This window comes from Quercus suber, unplaced genomic scaffold, assembly GCF_002906115.3.
Source record: "Quercus suber isolate HL8 unplaced genomic scaffold, Cork oak 2.0 scaffold_164, whole genome shotgun sequence".
NCBI classification, from domain to species: Eukaryota; Viridiplantae; Streptophyta; class Magnoliopsida; order Fagales; family Fagaceae; genus Quercus; species Quercus suber.
The window spans coordinates 310,063-322,152 of record NW_027069625.1 but is presented as its reverse complement, the minus strand read 5'-3'; the positions used below and the strand labels follow the sequence as shown (position 1 = coordinate 322,152).

Here is a 12,090-nt window from a genome sequence, read left to right as displayed (position 1 = left end):
GGATTCGGATCTGATGTTTTTACCCTTCCATTCTTAAATTTACTGTTTTCCTTTTATTTGTGAATAGACATCTGGCTGCAAAGTGGGGTGCTTACGCTTGCACCTATGCGTCCATTAATCAGATAGTTCAAGTGCAATTTCGACCTCTCTCAATCACTTGAAATAATTTTTTTTTTTTTTTTATTTGAAGTAGAAAGATTTGAATATTCAAAATGATATAAAATGAAGTATAAGAATTAATTTTGATTTCATTACTATTTCTGTATTTCATATGATTTATTTTTAAAAAGTTGTTTCCATAAAGAAATTTACACTTTAACTCGTGTATTCAATATACTCCCTAAAAAATCCTTTAAAAAGGAAGGAATTAAAAAAAATTAAAAAATAAATAAATAAACTGGGATCTACATTAAATATAGGTAAAACCATGCAGAGAGATAGATATATATATATATATATAGATCTATATTTTTTTTTTTTTTAGAAAATGATATTGAACTTTTCATTAAACTATATAGCAGCTTTTGTTTTAATAGGGTACCAATGAAATTTTCCTAGCAAGGAGATATCAATGGTTTTTCACTCATTCACAATTGCATTATGAACCAATTTTTTTATTTAGCCTTTTGGCAACAATATCTAGTAGTATTTATTCATGAACTTGATTATTTGTAGTGGCGTCAACTATATATAAACTGATCTTTACATTTTTTTTTTCTTGGATAGTTTCGGCTATTTGCTTGTTCAAAATATTACTAGGTTGTGTCTGTTTTTTACAATGTAAAGTGGGAAATTGCTTCTAATTTAATAGAGTAGTTCTACCAAAAGAAGAAAAGAAGAAGGCAAAGAAATGGAAGCTAGGAGGGTAGGAATAATTAAGGAGAGAGAAAAAATTGTTATTAATTAGGTAAATAAGCTAGAAAGTGATAAATAGTCAACTATGTTTAATAGATCTCTTAGAGTATCTCCAGCAGTATCGGTATCCGGGTATATTAGCTAAAATTTGGAGAATTTATGCACTGTTTATGCTCCAGCAGATTCAGTAAACCTGGTTTTTTTTTTTTTTTTTTTTTTTTTGGGCTCATGAACAGTAGCCCATCAAGTCTGATGGGCTACTGTACATTAGCAATTGAATTTCTTGGATTAAAAAATTATATCAGCTACTTATTATATCAATTCTTTCTCTTTCCTTCGGATTTTTTTTTTCTCTCATGCTCTCCGTTTCTCACATTATCCAAACACAAAACAAAATCCAATTCTTAAAATAAAGTTGAATCAGAAAAAGAAAAAAAAAAAAAAGGAACAAGCTGATCTGACCCCGTTTCTCACATAATCCAAACACAGAACACAAAACAAAATCCAATTCTTATAAAATAAAGTTGAATCAGAACAAGCAAATATGAACAAATAAAAAATAAAAAATAAAAAAAATCCGATCTGACCCAGCTTGGTGGTGGGGAAGAGGACGAGCGGCAGTGGGGCGGTGGACATGGTAGTGCTGCATGGTGAACGCCAATCTCCACCGACTTTGTCCTCTCAATGACCTCGATCTCCACCGGCAGACGTGACTCTCTCTCTCTCTCTCTCTCTCTCTCTCTGATGTGAAGAGTAAAAATGATGTTGCTAGAAGGTTCTTGAGGAGAAAAAGAAATAAAAGAAGGGGGATAAAGGACATATGTGTGGTCCATGTGGAGGAGAATGAAATGAAAGAATAAAAAATCCTAATTGAAAAATTTTACCACAATAGTTTCACAATAAATTTTAAGTAACAAATTTTTATTAGTTAATATTGGCGAGAAAAAAAAAATAATTTTAGTGGTGAGTTTAAATTAGAACTAGTAACAACTTTCCACATAAATTTTGTTGTGAAAGTATTGCATAAAATGTTGTGGATGTAACACTTATCATTTAAAATTATAGTTCTTAAAAAAAGAATAAATGATGATAAAAAAAAAAGAAAAGAATAAAGAATGAATGAAGAAATAATATTTAAATGAAATAAAGAATGAGATAGAGAATCTGTTGGAAGTGTATTTGAAAAAGTGAGTAGGTAAAAGCTAAATATCACTATTCATTCTTCAAACAGTACAAAAATTTGGAGAAGCTGCTGAAGATACTCTTAGAGATCTACGGTATAAAAATTGTGTAACTTTTATTGAGTTACACTATGTTTAACTTGAAATCAACTCATATATATATATATATATATATAAAAAGTAGGAAGCAAATGAAATGGGAACCACGTGGAATAATATTTAAGTTAGGTTGTACGTACCCCGTTTTATTGGCAGCTACTGAAAGTTGGTTGTAATTGAATTTCTTCTATGTAAATTCATTCATCAATTTTCGTGGCCTGAAAGTCAAAGCAAAGCATGTAGTACTGTTGACCTTACTCAATTAGTTCACCTACGTATTAAACATAAAATTCATTAAGATTTTCATTTTTGAATGAAGTGAAAGTTAGCTGCAATTTTATAGGTAAGAAACTATTTTCCACTGTTGTTTGATGAATCGTCTCCAACTTCAATGGAGCAAATGTTAACAAACCTTCATAACTTGGACCAACGGTTTGGGGGGAAAAAATGATTTTTTCATGGCAAATACAAAAGAGTAAGTATCAAACAGATATGATCAAAGCCCCTTTTTAAGTTTCAAAGATATTCACTATTATCTGTTAGAAACAAATGGTATGAGTAATATTCATTATTCATATATCCTTCAATTTTTTTTTGGCACATTCTTGCTTTCCGAATCACCCACCACAACTAATTAAGGCATGGCAAATATGGCAACTGAATCGATATTTCTAAAAGTTTCTTGCGTTAATGGCAAGTATGTTGGTTTAATGTGTGTTCATGTACTTCTTGTATTACTTCTCTCGAGCATTGCAACATCTTCGAAGACGATCTTGGACACTTTACCAGGCTATCCTGGTACACTTCCATTCAAACTGGAAACTGGGTGAGTTTGTACATTAATTCTTCACTATTTTCATGAAGCACATTTGTCGTCTTCTTCTTCTTTTTTTCTTTTTTTTTTCCCTTTAATTTTCCATGGTTGTATGTATAATTGGAAATGTAACAATTGTGACAATGGCATTGTATATAGATATGTTGCAGTAGGGGAAATAGATGATTTAGAGCTATTCTACTATTTCGTTGAGTCACAAAGAAACCCAGTAAGAGACCCTCTTGTGCTTTGGCTTACCGGAGGCCCTGGTTGTTCAGCTCTCTCTGGCCTCCTTTACGAAATCGGTATATCACTCAACTTTAATTTCTTTTCAATTCTCATACCTAAAAGAAAGAAATTTTGAAATTTTGTGTCTACCATTCAAAACCTTCAAAGACAATGGAAATGAAGAATGGTAGGAAAATGTATAATTTATATTACCTTTTTCCATAACTTGTTAAATTGGTTGTTAATTAATTAATTCTTATCTTTTTAATTTGGATTTGCTCATGAAACGATAACATCATTGTTTCGAATTGTTTGTTCTTTTCCGAAGCATGTTATGCATCACTAACACGGACACACCTAGGAACTTAAAGGACCTGGCAAATGTATCCACCCCACTCGGTCCTGAACTCATTAAAAGTGAGTGTTTGGATCCAGATGAAATCGCGTTTTGTGTTTTACTTTTTTTTTCTTTTTTGGTGATTCTACTTTAGGATACAAGAGCACTGTTCACAGGACCCACAATCATTTTATTTAGAAAAAAATATTAAAAATGGGTTCTACAGCACTATTCACACATTTAAAAATTATTTTGCTACAATATTTTCAATTTTCAGTTTTTAATAAAATAAGTTATATCAAAACAGATCCTAAAAGTACATGGCGGGTTTCTTTTTGGGAGAAAGAAAAAAATGAGGCTCATATGTGCAATCATTGCCTCATGCCCAGTGGTACATTGCCACTTGAGTCTTTTGATAAATTTATGGGTACCACCAGCGTCAACATGGCATGCTACTACTTGACCCTATTACCACAGTTGATGCATTTTGAAGTATGGGTCAGTACTTAGAACTTGAACCCATGACCTCTTAACACTTGATCCAAAGTGATGGAAAATACACGAGTTTTAACTTTTAAGTCATTTTTTCACATGTGATTTCAAACTCGACTTAGTGGTATTAATTAGTTTACCATCAAATATAGTTAATGAAATAAATACATAATTTATATTATTTAATTATTTTGATATATTGTATAGGAGTAAAAAGACATTATGGGTCTGTTTGGATACAATTTATTGTTGCTGAAAGTTATTGAAAACTGATTTTTACTGAAAATACTGTAGCAAAATAATTTTTAAATATATAAATAGTACCGAGGTTCCTTTTTAATATTTTTTTAATATGTAACAGTGTATAAATAATGCATGAACAGTATTATACTGTTCATGCACAGTAAAAATTGTCCCCCTGTTGTCAAATTTGGGCCCAAAAAAAAAAAAAAAAAAAAAAAACGCACTGCAGGTATTAGTGCTATCCAAACCAAGGCTATATAACTAAAGTTAGCTTCAAGATAAATGCTTTTTAAATTGACCGTAATTTTTAAAAGTTTCGTGTCCTTTTAGTGTTTTCGTGTGTTGGATTTGGAGGTAATCATGACACAGATATGATAGGTGTCATAATTAAAATAATCATGTGTCAGCTTAGTGTCTTGTCCAATGCTCTTTGATTCTATGCACTATATGAAAACCTCACCCTATTTCTAAAACCCATTTGAACCTGCTCTCAATTTGCCAAATTCTCTAATAAATTCTTTGAAAACTCAATTGTCAACAATGTAGTTCCATATTAGTCCAATTTATCATACGTACTCAACATTGTCAACGCCTAATGAGTAGTGACCGTTTGGTTAGAAAATGCGATAAGGTAGTGAAGCACAATAGTTAGGTACATTATATGAGTTGGATAATTCTTCTCAAAAAAATATGAGTTGAATAATGATTTTATCTGTCCAGGTTACAATATGAGTTAAGGATTTAATGCCACACTCAGCCCATATATATTTATATATATATACATACATACGTGCGTGCGTGCCCATATAGTCATTATCTATCATTTCTTCTCTTCTTAGAACATCTCCAATATAATAAGTAAAGCCAAAATATAGAGAATAAAACAAGAAAAAGAAAAGACAAAAAAAAAAAAAAAAAAAAAAAAGCTCCAACAACTTCTTTAAAACTCAAAAAGTTTTTTGCTAATGAACAGTCATTCTCCAAACTTGATGTGCAACTATTCATTAGCAAATGAATAAAACATAATAAAAATTAGCAAACAAAGGAGTGGGGATGGGGGTATGGGATATGTGTGTTAAAAAATGAATAAATAATATTTAAATAAGATAGAGAAATGATAGAGAATCAGTTGGAAGATGTATTTGAAAAAGTAAATAAGTAAAAGGTAAATATTATCGTTCACTGTCTAAACAGTATAAAAATATAAGAATTAGCTACTGAAAATGCTCTTACAATGTTACATATGGGTCCCTAGTAATAATGTTCAACCTTGCTGAGAAGTGAGTTGAACAAGAATAAGATACTTTTCATTTCAAATGAAATTTAGAGGATATATTTTGTTATTAAGATTTTATTTTTTGGATTTGACCATGTACAAAGGGACACTAAATATCTTTTTAGATTTATAACATATAATTTAAACATAAAATAAATCCATTTTAAATAGAGGTCCGGGAGAATCCTCTACATTTGCTTTTGAGATATGGAGATAGTCTAGGTCCATAGTCAAATTTTACTTTTTTAGGGATTCACGGGTGTACATATTTGGTGGAACGAGATTTTAAATTGTGTGACAGCATCGACACTATTAAATTCCTAAAAACTAAAATTTAACCTTAAAATGGAGAGGTTTTTATAGGTACCTGGCCTATCCAGAGACTCAAACCACTCCTAAGGTCAACTTCAATCTTCATCTACCCGTCCTCTCTTTAGCAAATATTATGTTGCAAAAAGACCAAACTTACTTTGACAATTAGATATGTTCTAACCCATTTAAATAGTTGAAATTCCCCATATGCTTTTCTCAGAATAAAAAATATATATACCCTAATATGATTTCACTTACTAAAGGAAAACGTATATGCAAATTAATCATATGACAATCAACATTAATAAATTCTTATCCCTGACCAATTTAATGAAATAAGAACTCAAGAGTGATCCTTTTAATGAAAGCCTAATCATATATTGTCATGAAAATTGCTGTAGTATGTCTTTGTTGACATGGATTTTTGAGACAGTGAGATAAGACAAATCATATGTCTTTTACAAGACTTTAGATAATTTGCCGAGGGGTACAGATGTGTATGGGTCAAGTTGGAGATTTTTTCAACTTAACTCAATTTTGGTGGGTTGAGAGATTTCTGACCTATCATGTGTAGAAATCAGCTCAACCTAACTCACATGGGTTGGATTATGTTGGGTAGGGTTGGATTGGGTAATTTGGGTCTGCAATTTGTGCATATATATTTGGTGCGTTCTAAAAAATTGAGTTTTTATCAATGGTTGTATAAGAGATCTTGAGTTCAATTCCCGCCTACACCAAAAATCAATTAATGTTTTGGTCTAATGATAAAATGTTATCTTCAGGAGTGGACTCTATATGTTGAAATTCTCTATTAAAAAAATTCTATAATACAATTTATATAATATATTTATATTATATTCCAAATTTTCATATTCATTGAAACAATTTCTCAAAATAAGAAATTAAATCAAACTAAAAAAATTAAAATAAGGGTAATAAAACTAAATTTATATATATAATGAGTCAGGTTGGATTTGATGAGTTGACAGTTTTCAAGACTCAAAATAAAATTCCAACATATCAATTCATGAAAACCAACTCGAGGCATCAAGTTGGGAAGGATTAGGTCAATTTTGTCTTGTTGGTGGAATTGACACACACCCCTACCACCGAAGAGGATCATCTCCATTTCATAGCATATCCAATTTATTTTAACTATTTGGTTTTTTGCCTCAAAATTTAACCCATTCCATTGACTTAAATGTTTTACCTATAGTAACTTTTACTATTGTGCAGGACCACTAACTTTCGACTATGCCGCTTTCAATGGTAGCAGGCCAACGCTGGTTCAGAACCCGTACTCATGGACTGAGGTGCTAAATTCCTATCCACCATCTTCATTCTTTATGCGAAGGAATAGTTTTTTTTTTTTTTTGACACACTATATATGGCTACAATTTTCCAGGTCGCAAATGTAATATTTTTAGACGCACCTGTTGGTACTGGATTCTCGTACTCTCATACCCAAGAAGGTTACTACAGCTCGGACACTGAATCACCTCAGGCCATATATCTTTTCCTGAGAAAGGTGAGCAAAAACTATGAAATCAATGGGCTATTCTTGTTTTATTTATTTATTTATTTATTATTTTTTTTACAATGGGTTATTCTTGTTGATTTAATTGAAAGTGTTAATTATGTTTGCAAATTGTGATGTAGTGGTTGTTAGATCATCCCCGATATATCAAAAATCCACTTTACATAGCTGGTGATTCCTATTCAGGCGTAATTGTTCCCCAAGTTACTCTTCTAATATCAAATGGTAAACATTCATTCATTTAAAAAAAAAAAAAAACACTAGCATTCATTCATACAGTTTATTCAAAACATTTTCACTGTAAACTAGTCATAATATTGGTCGATTATGGCATTGCAGGTAACAGAGATGGAAGCGTACCTCCCATGAGTCTCCTAGTATGTGCATCATACTTGAATTCCCTTTCTTTGTCATGGTTGTTCTGGTTCACTCTGACTCACACTGAACTTTGAAATTCTGGTTTAATATTTATATTGTTTCAATTCAATCAGGGATACATGCTTGGCAACCCAGTGACAGACCAACATGGTGATCAGAATTCAAGAGTGAAATATTTCCACCGGTTGACACTCATATCGGATGAACTTTACGAAGTAATCTGAAACCTCTGCTTATGCTTGATTCTTGTTTGTGATATTAATATACTTACATAGGGAAGGAAGATAAGAAACGTCTTCACTCAGGAAGATAATCTTTTTCGCTTAACTAAAATGAAAAAAAGTCAATTTTTCAGTATAAGATTATTTTTTTTTCAATCTAATAGCGGTACAGAATGTCACTTGATTTTAAATTTAATTGACGTAGTACTAAATACACTTTCAGAGTTGTAGTATTTGAGCAAAACCATATAATACAATTATATGAAAAGGCATTGAACCATTGTCCACTTGAATTATGTATCAGGGTTTGGCTTTGTTAAGTAGTATTTTTTTTTTTTTTTTAATTCAAAAAGAGAAAAATGATTTTTTCTTTTTTTAGTTGTAACTTGTAACTAAGGAGGTAATCATTTGTTACAAGTACTCAAACCATTTAAATCATTATCTTTGACTCGCAAATATTTTTCCCCTTAGTTCATGAGTTCATCATTTGATTACTTGGATGTAATAGTAATATAATTTGATTACAACAGATAATGATGTTTCTAGTTTCTACCACTATTTAATTTCTAGCATGTGTCCTGAAAATTTTACATATATGCTTTCCCAGTCGATAAAAGCAGGTTGCAACGAGGAATACGTTGATCCAGACATAAACAATTCAACGTGCATTGATGACATTGGACTTGTCGCAGAGGTTAGAGGACTTTCCCATCTAGTTGTTTCAAAACAAATTTATTTTATTCTTTTTTTTTTTTTAATTCTAATTGTGTATCACTAGTGCGAATTACTTACTAAATTTTCATTTACTTCATTTTATTTTATTTATCCTTATGTTATGTAACTAAATGTGTGACTGAATTTGTAGTGCACAATAAGAGTAAATGATGCACACATTTTGGAACCAAAGTGTAGCTTTGCAACCCCAAGACCAAAAACCATGAACTGGGGAAGAAAATTTTTTGACGACATACCGGATGAGATCATTCAATCACCTACTAAACGCGAAGAAAAGTGGTGTCGGGTAACATTAATGTCTATGTCTGATTTTGTAGAATATTGATTCTCATACATCCACTATTTTACATCCTTTTTTTTTTTTTTTATACCCATCTTTATGTATTAAAATATCAATATTTTCATGTCAATTGTGGATACGTGTGTGAAATGGTGAATTTGAATGATCATGAAAAAATATTTTTCCAATTTTGTAAACTAGATTCTCTTGTTAAGGTCACCTTTATACCTCCTTGCAGAATAGCAATTATGTGCTCTCTTACATGTGGGCCAATGATCAAACTGTACAAAATGCTCTTGGTGTCCGAAACGTAAGTGACATTTCACTAACTTTTAGGTTAATAACGTTTTATTGTTGCTAAGAGTTATGTAGTTCAACTAGTACTTTCTAGTATTTCTGCCAAAAACATTTAAGCTTTAAATTTCCTTCTCCAACCACCCACCTAAAAAAATTACTTTAAAAGTTAATTTATGCCGGAAAAATAATAAACCAAGGCCAAAAGTTGTGGTATCCCAAGTCAAATTAATTTCAATAAGATGTTTTTGAAATGAAATTTTAGGGGACGATAACAGATTGGAAGAGGTGCAATAAAAGCTTAGCTTATGATAGCAACCTCCGCACCGTGGTCCATTATCATGATGAACTCCTTAAGAGAGGCTATCGAGCTTTAATATACAGGTGATTTCTCATTACCATGTTGCTTATGCTTATGCTTCTGCTTCTGCTGTGATCAATTCAAAATTGATCAGCTTTGTCACATTTATTAAATTAAAAGCATATGCATCTTTCAAAAAAATTATTCAAAATAATTCATTAATTTTTTTTTTTATAAAAAAAAAAAAGGGGGACTCACGTGTGGCTCATTGTCCCACGCCCCATGGTAGATTTGGGGAAGCTCATGGGTACCACCAGCTCGAACCGGAGCTCGGAGACCCCAAACTCTCACACACCCCAGGCTCTATTAACCTCGAATTAAAATCATTTTAATATTTCTTAATCATATAATTGTCATTGTTACAGTGGTGACCATGACATGATGATTCCATATGTGGGTACACTAGCATGGATAAATTTTCTGAATATGACAATGGTTGATGGTTGGAGGCCTTGGACTGTTGATGGTCAAATTGCGGGGTTAGCTTCTAATCTTTTTTTTTTTTTTTTTTCTTGTTATTTTTGTAACTCTGTACTTGTTAAGCTATATTTATACATATATGGAGAAAATTCTCATACTTATAATTCACCATTTTTTAATAGATTCACAGAGAAATATGCGAGAGCAAGTGGAGACGGCTTAACCTTTGCTACAGTGAAGGCAAGAAAAAAAAATCCCGGTTTATTTAAAAATTGCAATAGTTTTCACAAGCAGGAAATGAGTAATTTTGATATTTTTACTTGTACAGGGAGGGGGTCACACAGCTCCAGAATACAAGCCTAAAGAATGTCTTGAAATGGCAGATAGGTGGATGTCTTTCTACGGTCTCTAAGTACAATTTACACCTACGAAATTGTTCGAAGATTTTGATTTGTAATGATGTGTACGAGATCAAGAGCCCCCAATTTCTTACTGTTGTACTGAAAATAAAATCCCCAAGTAGTTTTGTTTCTCTTCTTTTTGTTTTTTACAACTACCCTATATAAAAGGTTGTCAAAATCGGGATCCTACGTAAGATCGTGGAAAATAGGCGGAATTGTGGATCGTATAATTGGATCGTGAATCGTAAGATTCTACATATTTTTAGATTTAAAACAAAAAATACATTGATAATTGTTAGGTTCTAAGGTCTTAGGATTTTATGTATTTAGAACTCTAATTTGTAATGTTGGCAAACCATGATCAAAACAATGTATTTAGTCTTGTTTAGGCTTGCTCAAAGTTGGTTTATTATTGTAAAGTTGGAATTGAGTGGCTGCAGAAGTACTTGGGACTTTCGGCCTAGCTCGATCGATCGAAGAATAGACTCGATCGATCGAAAATCGCACAAATTGATTTTTCTGCAGAATTTCCAACTCAGCCCTACTTTATTAAACGTTTAGGGTTTTATGTTTTTACCCTAGGTATATAAACTAAAACCTAGCCATGTTTTTGAAGGTTGCTCCAATTGTATTGTTGCTTATACATTGCTGTTTTGTGTAAATCTCTTGTGAGATCTAGAGGAGCTTTCCTTTACACAAAACTTAGGGTTTTCAAGTTGGAGATAATATCAATATCTTGATGATCAACTTTGTTGCTACCATTGAAGCTTAAAGGATATCAAGCGGGGGTGCTTGTAGCTGATTGAAGAATCCAAGAAAGAAGGAGTCCGTGGATTTGGAACTTGCACGTGGTCGTGTCAGTAAGTTCTACTGGTGGGTAGTATTAGGAAGTCAAGCGAGGAGCTTGTAGTCCTTCTGTATGAACTTCGATTCTTTCGCATAGTGGATTCAAGTTTACCTTGAGGATAGCTAGGTCAAATCCTCCCCAGGTTTTTACCGTGTAGTTTCCTAGGTCATCATATCGTGTGTTCATTTATTTTTTATTGCTTTATATCTTGATATGATTATTTGATTGCTTTAACCTAGAATTGCATAATTTGACTAAGTAACAACTTGGCTAATTAATCTAGGCTAACCAATCTGATTGTTTTAAGGAGTCTAAAACCGTTCAAGTGGTATCAGAGCAAGTAGCTCTTTTGTTGGAGATTTCTTGATCTCTGAGCTGATCCTTGACCCCTATTGTCATGGAGCATGGACACTCTCTGTTTGCATAATTTGACTAAGTAACAACTTGGCTAATTAATCTAGGCTAACCAATCTGGTTGTTTTAAGGGGTCTAAAACTGTTCAAGTGGTATCAAAGCAGGTAGCTCTTTTGTTGGAGATTTCTTGATCTCTGAGCTGATCCTTGACCCCTGTTGTCATGGAGCATGGACACTCTCTGTTTGTTCCTCCTCACTTTGATGGGAACAACTATGCTTATTGGAAAGTAAGGATGAAAGCATTCCTGAAATCCATTGATGAGAGAGTCTGGAATTCCGTTGAGTATGGATGGGAGAAACCCACTACTCCTGTGAGTGAGTGGCAAACTTCTGAAAAAGAAACAGCTGGCTTCAATAGCAAAGCT

The 12,090-nt window shown here is 32.3% G+C and overlaps 1 protein-coding gene across 1 annotated transcript; it reads left to right on the top strand.

Moving 5' to 3' along the window:
• The first annotated feature begins 2,570 nt into the window (after positions 1 to 2,570).
• LOC112027198 (serine carboxypeptidase-like 18) lies at positions 2,571 to 10,596 on the top strand. Its single transcript, XM_024059870.2, has 14 exons — positions 2,571 to 2,961; positions 3,109 to 3,254; positions 7,074 to 7,150; positions 7,243 to 7,365; positions 7,497 to 7,599; positions 7,714 to 7,751; positions 7,866 to 7,967; positions 8,581 to 8,667; positions 8,839 to 8,994; positions 9,227 to 9,298; positions 9,548 to 9,666; positions 10,009 to 10,122; positions 10,246 to 10,303; positions 10,392 to 10,596. The coding sequence occupies exons 1-14, from the start codon at positions 2,777 to 2,779 to the stop codon at positions 10,473 to 10,475; spliced, it is 1,464 nt and encodes a 487-aa protein (XP_023915638.1). The 5' UTR covers positions 2,571 to 2,776; the 3' UTR covers positions 10,476 to 10,596.
• Positions 10,597 to 12,090: the final 1,494 nt, after the last annotated feature.

Excerpts from the sequence above, each read along its gene's own strand:
- LOC112027198 (XM_024059870.2), top strand. The coding sequence starts at position 2,777 with ATGGCAAATATGGCAACTGAATCGATATTTCTAAAAGTTTCTTGCGTT. Across the intron at positions 7,968-8,580 it reads TATCGGATGAACTTTACGAA|TCGATAAAAGCAGGTTGCAA; the intron begins GTAATCTGAAAC and ends ATGCTTTCCCAG. Across the intron at positions 10,304-10,391 it reads TAACCTTTGCTACAGTGAAG|GGAGGGGGTCACACAGCTCC; the intron begins GCAAGAAAAAAA and ends TTACTTGTACAG.